This window comes from Lytechinus variegatus, chromosome 14 (genome assembly GCF_018143015.1).
Source record: "Lytechinus variegatus isolate NC3 chromosome 14, Lvar_3.0, whole genome shotgun sequence".
Classification (NCBI taxonomy): Eukaryota; Metazoa; Echinodermata; class Echinoidea; order Temnopleuroida; family Toxopneustidae; genus Lytechinus; species Lytechinus variegatus.
Window position 1 is genome coordinate 5,155,264 of NC_054753.1, and position 22,166 is coordinate 5,177,429.

General features: G+C 35.9%; 1 protein-coding gene across 1 annotated transcript; it reads right to left on the bottom strand.

Moving 5' to 3' along the window:
• Positions 1-1,357: 1,357 nt before the first annotated feature.
• Positions 1,358-18,357, bottom strand: LOC121428008 (dnaJ homolog subfamily C member 16-like). Its single transcript, XM_041624582.1, is given in 14 exon segments — positions 1,358-2,278; positions 2,281-2,426; positions 3,866-4,018; positions 5,630-5,728; positions 7,153-7,239; positions 8,787-8,875; positions 9,801-9,986; positions 10,971-11,160; positions 12,148-12,278; positions 13,582-13,845; positions 14,702-14,889; positions 15,283-15,601; positions 17,007-17,073; positions 18,130-18,357. Coding segments are annotated over 14 exon segments (2,286 nt in total). The 5' UTR covers positions 18,282-18,357; the 3' UTR covers positions 1,358-2,063.
• Positions 18,358-22,166: the final 3,809 nt, after the last annotated feature.

The following is a 22,166-nucleotide window of genomic DNA, read 5'->3' on the forward strand; positions in this document are numbered from 1 at the left end:
AAAACTTGCCTTTGTAATTTTTTTTGTCAGCAGAAGTCATCATTATATCTTTTTATAGCAAAGTTGATTGGAATAAAAAAAGTAATACATTGATTTAATCAAAATTCAATGTAAAATATTCATTTTTTTTAAGTTTGCAAGGGCAGTATGTAAAGGAGTGAACTGATAATGTCACACACTCAATATTCCTCTTGTATTTTTAAATAAAAGTTCATTTTTCATAGATTTTTATTTTAAAAATTCTCAACTGAATCGCAATATATAATGTGGTTTTGCAGTGGGTAGTAAAATGACTAAATAATTGATCTGGGGGGTGTTTCACAAAGATTTAAGTATGACTTAAGTCGCACTTAAATGCCGACGCGTACATGATATGCAACGCGCGATCTTATTGATAGATACGCAATAGTGCGCGTCCTCATGACACACGATCTGACCAATGCGGTCAAGCCTTTCATACCGTACGCAACTCGGTATTTAAGTGCGACTCTAAGTCATACTTAAATCTTTGTGAAACACCCCCCTGCTATAATAAAACACATATAGGCAGTCACAATTTATTCTCATACCAAAATGTCAAGCTGTGCTTAAAGAACAATTGTATTCATGCATATAATGAATTATCTATGCTGCTACTCATGAAAAAAGTAGTTATACAACAGACAACCAGTTATGTCTCAGTCAGTGTACAGTGAATAGCGAAATTTGTACAACCTACTGAAGTGGACCAAATTGATCGCCATTTTTTGAGTTTTCGTTTCATATTTTGCAAAATTTTATTTCACTTTCACTTCACTCTCTATTACAAAAAGGAAAAATTAAAAAATACCTATGGTTACTTAAAGGTCAAGTCCACCCCAGGAAAATGCTGACTTGAATAAATAGAGAAAAATCAAACTAGCATAGTGCTGAAAATTTTTATCAAAATTGGATGTAAAATAAAAGTTATGACATTTTAAAGTTTCGCTTATTTCTCACAAAACAGTGATATGCACAACTAGGTGAGTCAGTCGATGATGTCCATCACTCACTATTTCTTTTGCTTTTTTATTGTTTGCATTATTCATTATTTCATTTTTTATAGATTTGACAATAAGGACCAACTTGACTGAACCATATAATATTAAACAATGCTAATTCCACATGTTCAGGGAAGAATTAATCGTATCATTTGACAATGAGAAAATTAGAATATTTCGTATAATAAAATATAAAATAAATAGTGAGTGGATGATGTCATCAGTCTCCTCATTTGCATACAGACCAGGATGTGCATATAACTGTTTTGTGAAATTAAGCAAAACTTTAAAATGTCATAATTTCTTATTTTACATCCGAATTTGATGAAATTTTCAGTGTTATGCTTGTTGGATTTTTCTCTTTTTATTCAAATCAACTTTTTGTTTGGGTGGACTTGTCCTTTAATTCAATGAAGAAAAGATGAATCACAACACCCAAAGAAAACCCTAACCTAAACAAATAGGTAAACTATTAAAAAAAATAACTTTGTAACCAATATAAAGACATCCTGCAGCATTTCCAATAGGTATTTTATAAACACCTACGTGTACATCCTTTTTCTTAAGATAACATGCACAGAATCTCAAATACCTCTGAAATCCAGTATCCTTTCCAAATACCAATCCCCAAATATTGTGGTCAACACAATGTACCGTTTTCTGCTACAAGGAACAAGGACTTCAAGAAGACAAAAAACAAAAATTACACAGCTGTGTGATGTTATCACAATTCAGCATACATGAAGTTTGGTAAGACCCATAGCACCCAAAGCTCTGGGTAGAATTTCATGAAACATATATTGAGTGACTTTCACTGACTATTTGTTATAAGCTTCTGAAATCCATGCATCTGATTGGATCAGAGCAAAATAGTCAGTGAAACATCAGACTATTAGTATCATGAAATACTCCCTGATGATACAATATTTCATTCTTCAATATACATATATTTCTTTTTCAAAACTATATATGCACATAGGATGCTGATCGTTTCCATTGCACACACATTTTTCTATTCGTGAAGAAGTATAAAAGAAACAGAATTCACTCCATTTCTGGCCACTCTGGTACCTCGACCTTCTGCAGCTCCCCGTCCTGTAATCGATCCAACCAAAGCGAAAACCCGTAAAAGATATTCACCTCCACTCCATTCCTCGCCGCACCATCATCGTCGCTATCATTAAAACCTATAAAGTCTGTATCCATTTCCCCGCTATCGCCAGGACGATGACGATTCCGGAGGGTGGAGTCTCTATCAAAGAGGACCTCGCAGAAGAGGTGGGGTTGAAAATGCAGTAATGTTTCTTGGAAGGGCGGATGGCAAGAACAGTTCCGACTTCCTTTCCTGGGACTAAGGAACGGTACCAACCCCTATGCTTGTCGATTTGCACAAACTCTAATGGCAAGCTGGATGAAAAAAAAGAAAAATAGAAGAGAGATTTAGAAAATGAACACCCGTATCGAGTGAAATTGAATATTGGCTCTGTAATGACAACACAGATAATCATACACAAGTCCTAAATGTTTTGTTCTGACTGGATTAAAGGGATGATCCAGGCTGAAAGTATATATAGCTTGCTAAATAGAGTAGAATTCACTGTGCAAAATGCCGAAAATTTCACCAAAATCGGAAAACAAATAAAATTATTCCTTGAGACCATATATACCTAGTCCTTCTAGTCCACAAAATTTGTAAAGTTCCTTTGATCTGTTCTCATCTTTGCTGTAAAAGTTAATTTTATAGTGATGTTTTCATTCTCTTCAGATCAAAAACACCATTACCTACACTGAACTTGAAATTATGGTCTACCCAAATGCCTGGGGGCTAGAGTTAATGTAAGGGAAGAGAGATCATCACCAAATGTAAAACAACATTCAGACAATAAAAGCAGCTCTCTGTATGAACTGCCACAAATGTTTTAGAGGTCAATCCCGACACTTGCCTGATAACTGCAATGTAAAGCACCTGGAAACACAATATATTATTAAGTGCTTTGTAAATGTAAATAATCATTAAAAACGTTGGTGTTGGCATTTTGGAGCTGATGTTGGGGCAATTTTTTTAACATCAATAATGTGAATTATATTGGTCCTTGGACAAATCTCACTAGGTGTTGAGATATCAATAATGTGATATGAATCAGGTGTCATAGACAGGGAGGGTAATCCAAATTCAGCTTCATCACCAAGGTGCAGGGTTGGGCTCAATTACGAGATAATTTATCAATTACGTAATTAATTACACTTGTTAAGTAATTGTAATTGCACTTGATTTGAATCTTTGAGAGGGAAAGCAATTGTGATTTCAATTGAAAAAAAAAGTAATTGACTTAAATTCCTGTCAATTATTTTTTAATTACATTCAATTACTTTACAATAAACTTGATAATTTATGACTAAATTTCACGACCTTTGACATGTCAACTGCTTCAGCATCAAGAGTGTAATGGGCAGAATCCGTGCTCTTGAATTGAAATTGGAAATGAATTGTAATTGAACATTTCTTCATTTATGTAATTATAATTGTAATTGAAGAGAGTATTTTAACCCAATCCAGCCAGGATGTAGTGGCTAGTGTTAGTACTGCCACCAACACGAATAACGGCTTCCAACACATTAAAGATAAATTCCAGTTGTGGTAACGATCTCAAAATGACTTTTTACATAATTCAATATAATGACCACCCAAGTGTCTATTTACATGAATAAAAAAATATGTGCCAAAGGATTCTGGAAGAAATTGTGTAATTGCTGAGAAATAAGCAATAAGCAATTGTAATTTAGCTTTTATCAACTACTGTACAAATAGATTTGATAGAACTTTGTAGTTATAAAAGGTGACATACCGTAATGGATAATTTCCAAGTTCTTTGGAAAGCTGTTGGCAGAGCGACTCTCTTGAAGACTCGTTGACCAGTAAGAGAAGATGCCAGGATTTCTTCTGGCTTTCTATAAGGTTACTGTACTCGTGTCGGCTAAGCTCTTTTAGGACAATACTCCTTCAAATGACAAAAAGAAAAAAAAAGGAGATAATTATATTGTCCATATGATTATGAGACCCACAATACTGTGTCTCCATAACACAAACCTTAGGGGTAGGGACTGATTGTAGAGTTGCTTGTTATTACTGGGGAGCATTTGATCCAACATTTGTTAGTTGATAAGTGGTCAGATCTGACAACTTGAATTCAATTGGCTGAGAAGCACTGCTACTATGAAAACTGTTTGATAAAACAGGACTTGTTGGATATAAACATTCTGAAAAATACCCAGATAGCACCATCAATCATACTAACGGAGAGTACAAGCAATCATTAAAGGACAAGTCCAGCCCAACAAAAATCTTATTTGAAGAAAACAAGAAAAATCCAACAAAACATAACACTTGAAATTTCATCAAAATCGGATGTAAAATAAATAGAGTTATGACATTTTAAAATTTCGCTTTATTTCACAAAAAAGTTATATACACATACTGGTTGGTATGCAAATGAGGAGACTGATGACATCATCCACTCACTATTTCTTTTGTATTTTATTACAGGAAATATGAAATATTCTAATTTTCTCCTCATTGTCAAGTGAAACAACAATAATTCCTCCCTTAACATATGGAATCAGCATTGTTTAATAATATATGGATCAATCAAGTTGGTCCATATCGTCAAACTTGTAAAAAAAATGAAATATTGTATAATTCAAACAATAAAAAACAAAAGAAAAAGTGAAAGAGGGACATCATTGACTGTCTCATTTGCATGTCACTGAGTTGTGCAAAAAACAGTGCTTTTTTTTAAATAAGCGAAACTGTCCTAACTCTCTTATTTTACATCCGATTTTGATGAAATTTTCAGCGTTATGCTAGTTTAAGTTTTCTCTATTAAATCAAATCAACATTTCCTGTGGTGGACTTGTCCTTTAAGTTTCATGTGGCCTAGATGAGCGAGAAAATAGGCAAAACAATTTTGCCAAGTGTTTTTGAACATCAAAAATGTTTTCATTAAATATCTTTCATCATTCTTAAGGGCCCTGTATTACAAAGAATACAGATGTCAGCTCAAAATATTTTCTTACAAGGAATTTAATCTTTCATGCATCATTTTATTGATAACTGTGCATATCTCTTAGTTTCCAAAATGTTGTGTATATTTCCTGCAAGAATGTTTTCAGCATTAGTTCAAATGCCTTTGAACATCCAAAAAAAATGCTCTTATAACATTTCTTTCACAAAACTGAATAACTGAAAGTGATCAATGCGCTACTAAAGAGACATTGGTGAGAAAATGAAGATTTCAAAAAATCTAACAAGAAATTGGCATTTCATGGCCTAGTTGCATAAAAGTTACTATTATAGTTAAACTCTTATAGTAACTTTGCCATCCAATTGTTACTCCCATGGTAATGATGCTAATCAGCCAATCAGAATCAAGGATTTCAGGGAAGTTACTATTGGACGGCAAAGTTACCATAATAGTAACTTATGCAACAGAGCCCCGAAGGAGTAGTAGTAAGAGAAGATTTATTTGCCATATTTTGCTAAGCAAAACATGCAAGCCCCAAATGATGTCACAAGTAGAACACTACAGAATAATGAAAACTACTCTACTCACCTACTAGCTCTGGGCTGAGTTCGTTCACCTCTTGAATGCCGTGTTTGATCTTGTGATTGGTTAGAATCATATTCTTGGCTTGCTTCATTTGCTTCTTTTCTGAAATATACAATTATGATGGACAATGCAATGTCATTGAAATATATATATTTTTCTATTTTACCCTACATGTATTTCTTAAAGCTGTATGAACATAAAGGATGGAAATAAGCTTTACTGCCTTGTTGTAATTAATAATGAGAGGATATTTGGAAGGAGTTTTTGCTGTGAGTTTGGGTTGAATTGGACCACCAATATTCACGCGGACAAAACCAGATGTAACACTTTGCATTGATGATGGTGACAGAGATGCCATGTTCAAAGACCAGCTATGCATGAGATTTTCTGTGAATCTGAGTGAGATCACAGACATTGTGTACACTGTATATGGGGATAGGCTGTGATAGTTGCGTGAGACACAGATTTGAGGGGATGAACAAGAGTCCAAAATGCTTGAGTCTCACGCATAATGCGTGAGACTTGGTAGCTCTGTGGTGATGATGATTGGTAACCCCCCCCCCCCCTCCTCCTGTAATCCATGATTCACACAAATTCTCTCTGCTCTCCATCAAATTCTTTCTTCTTCCTGACTAAGGTGCATCAAGATGATGAAGAATAAAGCACCGGTCTTTCTAATTCTCCTGCCCTCCTATCTCAATTCTCCTTCTTCTCTTCTTCTTCGGGCTTTAATATCTCCCCACTGCCATTGTCCTAATCTGTCCTACCCCTTCACTGAAAATTATCATCCTTCCTCCCTCCCCCTCCTCTTCTTAGATAACTAATTCATTGGCAGAAAAAACGTAATTGCGGCATAGATGAGTTTACACATAAAGACATGGTTACATGCGTACAAACATTAGAATACACTAAGAAACATAAGTCCAAAAGCAAATTACATATCATTATGATAATAAAATGGGTAAATATCATAAAAACTTTAATTGAACAAGATGACAATTTGTACATGGGTTATTTTCAATTTGAGAGAATGGTTAAAATCAAGGTTGATGAGAATTCCATTCTTTTCACCAAACTGTCCTCATACAATAATAATTTTAAAAGTATATATTTCTATAGCACCTTATTCACAAGATACACAGAGCAGAGCTGCCAACCTGAACAAGAACATTTCAGTATTTTCAAGGCTGAAAATCAGTATTTTGGTGAGGAAATTAGCGTTTTCACAGGAATACCACAGGACAACACATAAACTGAAACAAAATCAGTATTTTGCATGAAACCATCAGTATTTTTCTCTATTTTCAGTACTAAATACAGAAAATCAGTACCACTTGGCAGCTCTGAAAGAGCTTTGAGATGCCATCCCTGGTACATGTAGGCATAGGATATATTTATAAATCACCAGGTAGTCACTAGTGAGAGTATTGTTTTAGATACAGAGAATACATTACATTATAATAACTCCATCAATGTCAAGAACGCCAAAATCATGAATTTTTATCGCCATGGTAACAGTAGCTTACCCTCCTCCACCAAAGAGACCAAGCAATGCTAAGACAAAGCAGCCCATGTAGACAAACATGATGATCATCAGAAGACTACTGTTTTCCCTGCGTGGTAAAAACAAAATTATATCACAATCGTTCGTTTAAAAACCTCCATAATTGTCTTGGATAACCAGTTGTGTTTTTTAATCCTATGAATAGTTGTTTGGAAACCACTTCATAATCATAGCTTGTATATTTTGTTTTGTCTACTTTATTTACCAAATCACCTCTTTGTTTAGATAACACTGATATTAAGTCACCACTTTGCCACATGTGAGCATCCTTTTTTTGGGGGGTGGGTGAGGATAAGTGGGTAGGTTTTTTTTTGTAATTATGGTTGTTATTTTGTCTTTTTCGTGTAACTAACTTGTGTTTATGTGATTTGCAATCACCTAATAATCATTTGTGAATTTTGTGATTTATTTCAATTTGTTATAAAAACAGAATTAAAAAAAAATCAATTCATTTTCCCATAAAGCTCAATGTTTATGTGTCCAAAATCTTCCATATGCAAGTTGACCATATTTACCAAGATTTTGGTTGGCTTAAAACTTATTACAACGGTCATAAAAATTGGTCCAGCCACACAAAGCAAAATATGATCAATGCATTACATCATTAACTTAATTCATCTGGTAATGATAATATAATATTCTGCTTTTATATAAAGCTTAATACATCGGAACAATGGGTCTAAATGCTTCACAGATATATTATTACCCCAGTCATCAGATTCCCGCAAACAATGCATGCACATCCTCCACTCCCTGGGGAGTATCCAGTCAGTCCCCAGTGAGGGGTACACAGTACTGGACAAGCTACAATGACTTTCACATCCCATTCAGCACCAGGGTCAAGAGTGGCAAAGTGTGGATTAATGCTTTGCCAAAGGATGCCAGACCGCGGTGGGATTCGAACACACGACCCTCTGTTTACAAGGCAAGAGTCAGAACCACTACATGGCTCCCCGACACACTGGCCTTTCCTTGTATTAAGAAACTATTTGAAAGAAATTTCTTCTTCTGGTTGCATTGGCTTATTAAACTCTTTATACACACAAACAATAAAACAAAGGAAGGCGTGGAGTTGTTAAAGTCTTATATTGATTATGAATATGGCCTTATGGTATATCAGTGGAAAGGTAATGATGTGGAGATTAATATTTGGTCATTCAAAAATAATGAAAATAATACATAAGGTGGAAAATGCCTCTCCGAAATATGCCTCACATCGGTCTTTGAATTGACTCGAATTTGAAGACGTGCATGAGTGTACGAGAGACGTGATTGGCTCTCTCACGTCAAGCTCCACTTGCATGCAAAACCTGTTGCGAGGGTACGTTTTCTGCACACTGTCACTGAATACTTCGATCATGAAATGAAAGAAAACCCACAAGTTTATCTAGATTTGGATTTTAAAATTGATCATTTTGAAGATGAAGAGAATGATGGTGAAGTTTCTAGCTCTAGAACGACAAAGTGACGAGGAGGGAGGTAAATTAGGGGAATTACGCTGGTGATGATGAGTCGGATAATTCAACTTGCATGCCGATTCGCTACCAACTCATTAAAAGTATAATTTTAATAATCATAACTTTAGAGTTATCTTACCATGATGATCGGAATAAGAAGTTGTAGGCTGAGTTAAACATGTCTGCCATCTTTTGCATTAATTCCCTGAACTTCTGTATTGGCCATGCCTGCAGGAGTAGAAAATATGGAATAAAACTATGATTTAGAAGCACACTTCATATACTGAACATCATTTTATGTACTGAATAATTACTCTGGGAGCTATTTCACAGATACCTCTTTCCCTTCTATTTTAGACCTTTGTCATGAAAATGACAGTTGAATAGGGGATATCATGAAACAGAGAGAAAAAAAGATTCCAAACAAAAAAATCCATTGGAAGAGCCGTGGTGCAGTGGTTCTGACTCTCGCCTTGTAAACAGAGGGTCGTGTGTTCGAATCCCACCGCGATCTAGCGTCCTTTGGCAAGGCGTTAATCCACACTTTGCCACTCTCCACCAAGGTGCTAGATGGTTACCCGGTAAGATGCGAAAGATATTGTATGTTTGATTTTGCCAGTGCAATAAAGAGGCTGCGATGAATGCAAGGAATGCTCCCCAGGGAGTGGAAATTGTGCACTTTTCGTGCTTGATTAAAATGAATCCAATGACCAGGGTAATAATATGCTGTAACGCGCTTTGGGCCATTCTGGGAAAAGCGCTTTATAAAAATTGGCTATTACTATTATTATTATTTTTATTCTCAACAAGAATATAGTCCAGATGGAACCTTCATGAAAAGTCTTTGTCCAGTCAAGGTCACATTGCATAATGGTAGCCAATCCAATGGTAACTGTGTGCGCTATGAACGCCGGGTAATATAGGAGCGCCTTGAGCACCTAACAAGGTGGAAATGTGCGCAATATAAATATCCTATATTATTATTATTATTATTAACTAACAGAATAATAATGCTCAATAATTAATCAAAACAAGGCATTCTATGAAAGTTTTCATAATATTATCTTTCATGTAACAGGGCACAGGTGATGTGAGAAGAGACCAAAGAGGAGACAAAAGTAATCTACCATTACTCCTCACAGCCTTTACTTACTGGTGCGTTTTCATCATTGAACTGTGGCAGGATCACTTTATGGGTAAACTTGGAAGTTCCATCATTGAGTCCGTACAGGAATTCCTTGATCCCTCTTCGTTCCATGGTGATATCTTGGCCCTCCCAGCCATCGGGCAGCCAGGCCAGCCGGACCTGGTTCCCTCGCTGTCTCCAAACGACCGCAACCTAGAAGCGATTTCAAAACAGAGAGAATTCACTTTTTAATGTCCGGGCGCGCATACATTCGTAATTCCGAAGCTTCGTTATTCTGAAGGTCCGGATATTCCAAAGGTTCGTATTTCTGAAGGTTCGTCATTCCGAAGGTTCGTGAGTCAAAAAACGAAATGAGGTTCGTAATTTCGAATGTTCGTTAGTCCGAAAACAAAGTGAGGTTCGTAATTCCAAACACGAAATGAGGTTCGTAATTCTGAAGGTTCGTTAGTCCGAAAACGTAATGATTAACGAACCTTATTACGTTTTCGGACTAACGAAACTTCGAAAAAAAGAATGTTATTTCGCTTTCGGATTATCGAACCTTCGGAATAACGCCACAAATGTTCGTATTAATGAACCCTTTTACGTTTTCAGATTAACGAACATCGAGGTATAGGCAATTTACGTGTTTCGGAATTACGAAGTGTAACCGTCCGAGCCACAACTTTCTTGCATGAATCATGCAAGCGGCTTTTCATTACCAATCCTTACATTTCATCATCTAGGCAGAGTAATACAAAATGTGGAAATACCACTATGAAAAGAATATGCAAAGCGCCTGTATATAGGCATCCTACTAAAAGACGCTGCACAGACCAATAACAAGCTGCCTAAAACATGAACATGTTAAGTACCATAGAATAATTCTTTGGTTTCTGATAGGCAAGGAGACAAGGAACAGTTAAACATAAGGAAAAATTATCTATTTATATAATAATTGTAATGTCAATTGTAATTTCTCTTTAGAATGATTATACAATCTACACAGAACCTCAGAAATTTGATTTCAGTATGAACACCCAGAGAGGGGCATTTCTTAAATCTTTGTATCATTTCAGTAGAACTTGCATGATCTTTGAAAGACACAAGTGCTTTGAATTTAATTTATGCTCTTCAATTTCTGTACTAGAAGATGCTTGCAACTCGGAATCTGCAGCACAATATACACACACTTACAGGAACCGCATGTTGAACTTCGACTTCTAAGCCTTCCATAGCCATTGCTACCTGCTCCTGTCTTTCAAGCAGCATGTATGTCACCTTGGCTTGGTGTGGCCACGATGGCGTAGTCATCACCATGTTTCTGAAAGAAGCTCGGAATGGCTCGTGCTCCGGAGTGGCCTTGGTGATCTGGATGATGCATAATCTCACCTGAAATTGAAATGTAATTATAATAATAATAGGAAGAAATAATAGTAGGATGTAGGAAGAAATTCCTTGAATGCTTGAGCGCCTAGGTAGCTCAGCTAAAGCTGGGGTAATAATAATAGCAGGGCCCGCTGGTAGAACACTTTTCGAGACTGAAGTGGCTACCCTGGGTTAATATATCTATATTATTATCATTATAACAAGTAGGCATTTACATGTATATAGCCCCATCTATCTAGAAATTATCAATTCCAAGGCACGTTGTTACTTATTAATATTATTACCCCGCCTTTAGCTCAAGCTGCCTTTCAGCGTTCATGCATTCTAGGAATTAATCCTGCCGGGTACCCATTCACCTCACCTGGGTCGAGTGCAGCACCATGTGGATAAATTTCTTGCTGAAGGAAATTACGCCATGGCTGGGATTCAGACCCATGACCCTCTTTTTCAAAGTCAGAGGACTGATCCACTGGGCCACAACGCTCCATCAATTTGGTCAACATCGGATCCTGGATAATGCATCGTTTATTACATATGTGCCAGTTGGTTGTCCAACCGCCTCTTGGATGGGAAGTCTTGAATTCAATCCCTAGCTGAATGATACCAAAGACTTTAACATGGGACCAATGCTTTTAGCCAGGTGCTAGGTATTTCAGAGCAGAGGAGGGTAATGATGAAATGCAGGGCCCACATTACTTGTATTATACTAGACTAAACCTTCCAAAATGATGCTAAAGTACTCCTAAAAACCATTAGAAAAAAAGTTTACGAAAATCATATATCTACAATCATATATAAATATGAATTTTCAATAACCGAATTGTGATAAGAAATTAACTTTTTATCAAAATGCTTGTTAACAACATAAATTCTTATCTGCAAAGATAGAAATATAAATGGCCAAGAATCTAATTAGCACACAAGTGTCACATGTGTCATTGGATCATAATTATAAACAGCTTCATGATTCAACCCTTGTACTTACTTTCTTCCTACTAACGAGGGGGACTCAGGACACATTTCTTCAAAGATAGTTTGAGAAGAGAGCCTGGGAAAGGAGAGATACTTGTTGTAGTTGAGTAAATGATGCAGTGATTCCACAGTCATATGTCTCTCCTGGAAAGAAAAAGAAAATCACATATCACAACTATTCAATTTCTAATTTCATTTTCCCTGCATCAACATACCATTTTAATGCCAATTCTTATATTTTGAGAATATCTCTAGACAACCTGACGGGAAACTCCTTGAGCACTTCATAAAAATATAACAATATGTACAGAATTAAAGGAAAATGGTACATGTATTACTGATGAATGCATTTATACATTGTATAATTTTTTATGATATTGTTTTATTTATTTACTATTTTTTTTCACTTACTTTTGATTGTGTTTCTAATTCCCGCTTTTCATTATGTTGTAATTTTTATGTATATTTTTGTATTTGTCTGAAAATCTGTAATTCGGCCTTTGGGCCGCGAATGATTTTTTTGTTCAAATAAACCATTTCTATTCTATAATACATGTAATTGAAATGAATAAAAGACAATGATAAATATACCAGACACTAAAACAATAACTTATTTACAATAATTAGACCAGTATAGTGTATCCTGTCTTCAACTGATCTTTTTACATGTGCATGCTAAAAAATTGAGGTGGTAATAATTAATTGCTCCATAACTGGAAAAATCACCAATCCTGTTGATAAAGAGGAATTTTCTTGAAGCCGTGCATGCATATTTATTTGGGTGAAATTCAGTGTCACTTGGATTTGGATAGTTATTATCACTGCAAGTCTGACTTGTTTCTAAGATAAAAGAGGTGTGCTTATGAAAAAAAGGCCAAGTACTTGACAAAATATAATACACTTTCAGTATCAGTCAAGTATAGGGGGGAATAAGGGAGCAGGAAATTCATTGTTCTCAGAACAATAAGTGAAATCATGGCACTAATCCCTAATCTTACCTTGGTCAAGACTTACACTACATCCTGGTAAAACAAAGATCAATACTAAAGCTTTTACAGCTTTATGTATGGTACATGAGTGTACACAGAAGTGAGCTTGAATGACAAAGTTTCTATAAATGCTGACTGCATCCAATTATTTAGAGTATAGGGCAATTCCATAAAATATGTAAGTCCGACCCCCTATATTTTGGACCTTCATGAGTTTTTCTGTCTCTGATTTTTGGTTCTTTTGACAGTCTGCAATGCTGTCAAATGACCATGACTTGGCCAGTTTAATATTGAGTGAAGTAAGACTTTTGAAAAATGGGGGTAGGAATAAAGGTTGATCATTTTATGGAATTTCCATATAGAGGATCGGAAGATATAAGATGATAAGCAAAAATGCTGCTAATATATGACACAAAATTCATTTGGTACATAATATGCAACCTTATATTATAACTTACCTCAACCATATCCACATTCTCTTCTATATTCTCTTTAAACACCAGGACCGTTCCTGCCTTGTGCTGCATGCCGACATGCTTCAGAACCTCATTCGTGTTGGAATACTTGGCAGAGGTAAAGCCAAACGTCTGGTACTCGCTGAATGCCAATGCGCCGACCTTGAAGATGATGGGGATGTCTCGTTTCTGGGAATACAGCAGGACCCGGGGCTTGTTCTCATTGTAGAAGTTGGCAAAGAAGTCTCGATAGTTGTTATTGTTGACCTGTAAATAAGCAAAATATGCTGTTGAAAGATAATGCACTGATTATCAAATAAGAGATTTAATCAGCCCATTTATTGGGAATAAATAAATCTCTCCAGCAGAAAAAAATTACTTAGATGAGCACTGTAACTATCACATGCATATGCATCTACTTAGGCCACGGATATTTAGGAGACTTTCATGTATCTAGACTTGCACGTACTTATGCTTTGAAGATGAATTTAATTCAATTCAAATAAAAATTAGTTAATTCATCACAGCTAGAAGCTGAATAGATTTGCTGATCAGCAATAGAACACTAGTTATATAATATTCTCTATTGATATCAGTGCATGATAGAATAGAAATCACTAACACTTGATGTAGAGCTATCACAAATACTTGATTAACCTTATGTCCTAGTTGCATGAACTAGGCCCATAGGGGAGACCGGGGTTAGTTGGAAGATGGGGTAAGTTGAAACATTGTAATTTTCTTTTACGCCTGTAAAATAAATTTATGCAATACTGCCCTCGATTTATTGCAATAATAATTCAACACTGTTGCATTATTAATAGCAATAAATTGAGGGCAGTATTGCATAAATTTATTTTACAGGCATTAAAGAAAATTACAATGTTTCAACTTACATCATGTTCCAACTAACCCTGGTCTCTCCTATACTTTCTAAGTTATGATGTCAGTTCAAAAAATTAACCTTCGATTAAGATTTGATGTTGATGCTGCTGCTGTCGCAAAAGCGGCACCTATAGTCTCCATCTGCTATGCAGGTGAGACAAAAAGGCACATGTTGCATTTATAATAATGCCCATATATCTTTGCTATGGAATACGAATAACAACGCTGTAGGACTTACCTCTTGAATCAGACTGCTTGGCACCAATCGATCTACAAAGTCCCTCATGGCCCTCAAGGTCACACTGCCCTGACCATAGTCCTTCACTTGACCATCAATGATACCAGCAATGGCTGGACGATGGCGAATCCCTAGGACAGATGACAGCCGGCGGTCACTGTCAATGTTGACCGTTCCCACACCTACGCCTAGATTGGGAAAAGAACAGACTTGGTGTGAATCCAACGACATATTGCACAAAATCTTGTGAAAATATAAAAATCCATCAAACCAATTTTATACAGGACATCAATTGATATCTACTCTAACATGTGATCATCCAAAATACCATTTTTTACATAAACATATTGTTTCTATTTTTGCTCATTAAATACTGATACTTTTTTTTAATGTATGCTTTCATGCCAGAATCTTGGAATTGAAATTTTTTTTAAATTGAAATGAATATCAATGTTTTATTGCATTGCAATAAACATTAAAAATTAGGACAAAAGTATCATTATGTCTAAATCATAAAATGTATATAACAAATGAATGGACCACTTTGAATTCGGTAGAACTATCTTCAAACTTATTCTCACCCCATGACTCAATTTCTGAAGCAATATCCGACCATATCCTCTCAATATTCATGCAGTTGAAGCAGAAGCTTCCAGTCACAAATATCAGGTAAGGTTTGTTGCCGCTCTGTGGTAAGATACCATCTTGTAACCTGGAAAGCGTCACTCTACGAGGGTCATCATTTCTAGATTGCTGGAAGCCAAAGCCGCCACCAAAGCCATTAAAATGCTGCTGGAAGAAGGGATCACCAAATGGGTCCTGTTGCCTGCGTGGGCTGCCGTTAGGATCGATGGACCCAAATTGGTCATACTCTCTCCGTTTTTCATCGTCAGATAAGATCTGTAGTCCCAAATGTGAAGACATGGTCAAAAAGCATGCTCTTAATTTCTATCGTTCTGGGAGTTTGAATACAGACTGTGTGCTACTATTATTATTATTATTTTATTTGGCAATTAAAAATACATAAATTATAATACAATACAAATCACATAAACAATAGGACATAGGTGACATAGTACAAAGGACCTGGAATAGAGATGAAGGGGCTGCCTGGGTTTGGAAAAGGTTAACTGAACTACCATGGCCCACAGGCCTTCCTTCCCACATCCAATGATCAGTTAAGAATATAAAGAAAGAAATATATAAACTGAAACTGGCAACAGTTAATTTGAGGGAAACAAGTGTACCATGGATCAATCAGCAATCATCATTTCAATTGATTCATTGCAATATAAATAATTAAAGAAAAGAAAAAAAATAATAATGCAGTAATTTGACTTGACTATGTACAAAAAAATTATCTAAACAGTTTCGAATCTTAATTTACAACTTATCATTGGAGGACACTCTGCAAGAGCTTGACTACGATTACACCTCTCCTAATTCACATAATTCTCCTAATTCACATAATTCTCCTAATTCACATACTTCACATAATTCTCCTAATTCACATATTATATGAAAGTTGAACACATTCCAATGGTCCCACTCTGAAGAGATTTGAATCACCGATAGTCAGACTCACCTACAATTTGTCTAAATTCTGTTGAACATTAATTACTACACTGCAAACAGATCATTTTACTGTTTCTAATGTAGGAATCCTTCTTTGTCAAAAGATGAAAAGGTGCATCTGATTCCCAGTTTCCTATTTCGTGCAGTGACTACACTTCCACCTTGCTGACTAAACTTGAGCTTAGCTGGCCCCTGGGGCCTGTTGCAGAAAGAGTTGCAATCAATCGCAACTCTAAAAATCATTTGTAACTTGAATTTCAACCAATCAACAGCGCGCATTTGGGACTTGCGATTGATTTTTTGGCTTGCGTTTAAACGCAACTCTTCCTGCAAGCGGGCCCCTGATGCACAAAAGCCTTGGATTTAAAACTTGGCCAGAGTCAGAACTCGCTATGCTGTGCCCAAGAGAAATGGTTTTTCTAAATTGCTAAATCACAATTTTTAGGATATAGTGACAGAAAGGTCAGTCTAGGGAAAACAATCCAACCCAGCTGTAAATATCTACGTCTGATTAATACAGATCTCTATAACCAATAAAAAACACACTTACCCAATTTACAGATACTGTCACTTATAAAGAGGCTGCTTTACAGAGAATCAAGTCATGCTTTTAAACACGTTCTACTTTCTGTGAATTCAAGTACCAATCTTGTTGCACATAAACTCTGAAACTCTGAAATAGCAACTGATTACAAGCACAATATGATATCAATGAATTGAATTGAATTACCTCATAAGCTTGCTGAATCTTGATGAACCTATCCGAAGCATCAGGGTGGTCACTCTTATCTGGATGCCTGCAATGAGCAATAAAGGGATATACATTAAAAATGTAACCCAGAGAGGAACACAACTTTTATAAATAAATAAAACTACACTTCTTGTAAAAAAGCTTCATAGAATATGAATTTTCACCCAAAAAACATTTGATAAAAAACACCATGCTCATTGACTTCAAATGACTCTTGACATTGACTTGCTCATTATACAAATAATGAATCACTCATTCCATGAACAAGGTTATGATATAACCTTGTTGTCAGTTATATCTCCATGTGTGGCAAAATAAGGGTGGCAATGTTTGGCTTATTTTCTCTTTTTGTTTGGGGCAAATGCCTGATTTTTTTACACTGACAGTTTCCATTCCATCTATTATTTATACAATTTGGCTCTTATTTAAATTTGACACTTTAAATAATTTTTTTCTTAATCAAAAACAGAGATCAAAAAATGAAAAATTTCTGGCCATATTACTATTATTATTACTTTCCACCAATAGAGGGCGTACACAAAAATATGCCCAAAATTCAAGTTTTTGAGCACTCTAGTGAATACAAAAATTATTCCCAAGTTACTAATGTAAAAATAAATTGCAACTGTATGGAAATTAGTAATTTTGGTCACAAAAGTGATATTTTAATTATTTTTTTAAAGTGTGTGCTCTGTACAACATTGGCATACCATAGTCCTACCTGAAGATTCCCCACAGGCAGGATGGTAGCAGTGAACAAGTGTAATGAATGTTTAAGAGTGCAATGGTTGAATGGACAGAATACTTCGAGGTGAAAGATGATCCATTCAATTCAACGAGGCGTAGCCGAGTTGAATGGATCAATATTTCATCTTTCACCGAATGAAGTATTCTGTCCATTTTTTCAAGTATTGAATTCATATTTTTAGTGTAATCCAAAGACAAAAAAGAAGGCTTCAAAAAGATAAAGTGTCCGGACAGCCGACCCGAGACATTGGCATTGCATCCTACACGGTACACGAACGCGGCTCACAAGCTCACTCACACGATATTTAATACGTGGGGCAATAATAAAACGACAATCAGTGCAAACAATAGTTACCATTCACGGGCGAGCTTCTTGTAAGCACGTTTAATCTCCGTCTGAGAAGCTGACTTCGAAACTGATAAAGTTTTATAGGGATTCAGGGAGCACTCAAACAGACTAGCAGATAAGATGATCAGTAGGAGGATGTAAAGCGCTATTTTCGCCATTTTGTTCAGAGTTATTCGGGGATTTTTGCCAAATTCTGATACTGAATAGTCTTGCTTCCAGTCTTAAATCCAGATAAGAGTGGGTGGAGCCAGGGGCCCGTTTCTCAACACCGTCATAAGTCTAACTTCTTGACTAAATCGGAGATAGTGAGCTACTTGTCCGCTAACCGTTTCACGAAGCCCTCTTTACCAAGATCGGGTACAACAACCTCACTAAATATTTATGACATCTCCGAACCTGTCACAACTTCTTTCTTAATGACGTAGTGGCATCACGTGGGTAGACTATGACATGCAAAAGTGCCTAGAAATGAGAAAATTATAATCTTACGTAATCAATCAAAGATGTTGAAATTACATAAAAAAACAAGTTGGATAATGCATTCTATGATCATTGTAATACAAAGAATCTACAAAAACTGTTGGTAATACTCCACAAAACCATTCATTTTGAAATAGTAAAATAATTTATTTGATAAAGATTCTACCACGTCAGGCCATCCATAAATGGACTCGTATTTGTTGTTTTCAGACCCCTATTAACATTTTGATAAATTCTATCTCTAATTTATGCATAGAATTTGTCAAATAGTAAGTTTCAGTATCTAAGATTTAAAAGAAAATTGTTAAACTATATTTTGATGATGTTTGGAATCGTAAAATACCGTATAATTATCATCATTTTACAACGAAAACCGTTATGGTTTTACTTTCGTAAACTATTGAAACTGGATATCCCGGGGGTCCCCATCTCAACGTCCACATGTGATTTTTTAGTCACGAGATCAATTATTCATAATTCCATTTTCTCAGCAATTGAATGCTCAAGTCTTCATGGTCTAAGTATGTATGGTGTATAATATACCTGTGCTATTATTCTTAAAAGATGAAATTCCCATTTCATCACAATATTTTCAATTTTGTTATAATTTTTCTTTTTGAAAATTATGCTATTTTGTGACTAAGGCTACGTCTCGTCTGCTCTTTTTACCGATAATATCGATATCAAGGTATTTTGGTTAGGAAGCCTTTCGAGAAACGGGTTTAGTAAGATTGGAACTAACTCCGTGGTTGGTGGATAAAGATATGACTAACTTGACCAGGTGTTGAGAAACGGGCCCCAGGCGGGGAAAAAATAATGTAGGCATCAGTGCAGTGGACGCAGACACCCGTCCAATATTTGATCTTTCTGCGTCCCAAATCTCTCCTTGTTATTTCAAAATATCTCAACATTTTCCCACTTTAATATTCATAAATTATAACCGCCTGCTTGGATAAAACTGGAAGCCATGCAGGGCTGCAGGGACATGTCCCAAATTTAGTGGAAAATAAATTCATCTCGTGTGGTCTTACACAACAAAAATAAATAAACAAACACACACAAAATGTATTGATTTGACTTAAATTATCTTTATCATTACCACTACCATTATCATCACCATTACCATTTATCATCATCATCATCATCCCCACCACCATTAATGATACCACTATCATCAGCAGCAACATCAATGCCCGGCTAAATTTCATTGATCATCAAGATCATCATTACCACCATCCTTACAGTATATGGCATCATAATTCATTATCTTCAACATCACCACCACCATCATCATTATCATCTCCATCATCACCATCATCATCATCACCACCATCATCATTATCATCATCACCATCATCACCACCATCATCATTATCATCATCACCATCATCACCATCACTGCATCATCACCATCATAACCATCATGCATCATCACCGTCATCATCATCATCACCATCATGCATCATCACCATCATCACCATCATCATCATGCATCATCATCATCATCATCACCATCATCACCATCATGCATCATCATCACCATCATCATCACCATCATCATCATCATCACCATGCATCATCACAATCATCATCACCATCATGCATCATCACAATCATCATCACCATCATCATCATCATCACCATCATCATCATCACCACCATCATCATCATCATCATGCATCACCATCATCACCACCATCATCATCACCATCATCATCATCACAATCACCATCATCATCGACATCATCATCATCATCATCCCCATCATCATCATCATCATAATCACCATCATCATCACCACCACCACCACCACCCCCACACCATCTCATATCTTCCATTATCAGAATTACCACCGATTGACGTTTGCTTTATCAAAGAAACTAATAAGCTGATCATAGAGCATATTCTTTATTCTCAGTGAGCAACAATGCTCAAATCTTATCAATCTTATCACTGTTCAATTTTAGACTTGTTTCGAAATTATTGTTCAAATATTTGGGTTCAAGAGTTCAATTCTATTAGCCAGCAAATTCTAAATTGAATGTTGTAGTTAGAACTGTCCTAGTATGAGTTGAAAACAATCTTGCCTTGAGCAATTTAAAGGACGCAAAATACAAGGTATTAACATGGAGTTACTAGCTCCATGTTAAACTTCTTTGAAATCGTGCACAAGATGTTGCAACTTACAGGTACCTATGAATATTTTGGCAAAATCTTGAAAGGTAAATCAATGTATCTATGAGGTGGAAACAAAAACAAAATTTACAATTCAAACTTAGACATCACAACACACAGCAGGGAAATGCCCATTTCATATGCCAGATCCCAATGTTATCCATTTCAATCATGCCATGAACTCTTCAATCCTAGTGCACTTGAGATATATGTTTATGAAGGTGCAGATCCATTTAGATTCGACGCAATGCCATTTCAGGGGCCATACTGTGTTTGTCCAATAGTCGCCCTCTCAAAAATATTGTTTAATCCGCCTATACACGTTCATGTGAACTAGAAAACACTGAGAACACATAGACACTAAAACATCATTTCAGAGAGGTCCCGAATACATGTAGGAGGTCAGACTTACAAACACCAAGGAAACGCTCAACATCAAAACTGATCCAAAATGCATTCTTCGAGAGTCAATATCCAGACTTAACAAGGAGAATCACCACAAAGTTGCATATTGAAATTGTCTTGCAATTTATTTACATTGAATATACACAGAACTGTGACAGAGAATGACTAGAATGTCTTACAAAAAAAGAGAGAAAAACAGGACAATATCACATACCCCCCCCCAAAAAAAAAAATGTAATATTTGTTTCTATGCATTTACTTTATTCAGAAAATGGCACGAGCTACTCTACTTCAACTTGGTAAATTGCCAATTCGTCCACTCACCACATGGCTTACCATCATTTAGTCCCCCCCGTCATCAATACATCTCAAGTGGCCCAGTCCTTTTAGGGTTAAAGGTAAATGCCAGTTTTGGTGACGATATCAAAATGAGTTCGTACAGAATCCAATGAAATGACCACCAAAGTGTCTGTATAATTAAAGTATACGTGCCAAAGGATTCTGGAAGAAATTGTGCAATTGCTGAGAAATTAGCAAATAAGCACAGGATTCGGGTCAAGCATCGGGCACGACATTCAAAGCAATAATAATACACTGTCCCACGTGCGCTTATCTGTGTTGGTGATCTTCAGTGTCAATATTTTTCAGTGTAGATTTCAAGATTTCACAAAGTTCTGTTTATGTGACTGTACTAGATCTAGATCCTTGATGATATACTGGTTTTACAGACTTTCTCATGAAATCAGTGTTTACTGCAACTACTGGCATTTCTCTTTACGTTGATTAATTGAAAACAAAATGTGGTTTGTTATTCCAAATCAAAATGATCAATGAATTACAAGTATGGACCATTTTTTTATTTCCGGAACAAGAAATATATATATATATGCAATTTGCATGTTTTAGAATAAAGAACCTTTGGTTTATAAGGATGTCCTCAAATCAAATAAGCCTGCTGGCTGCATAGCCTGAATTGTATGAGT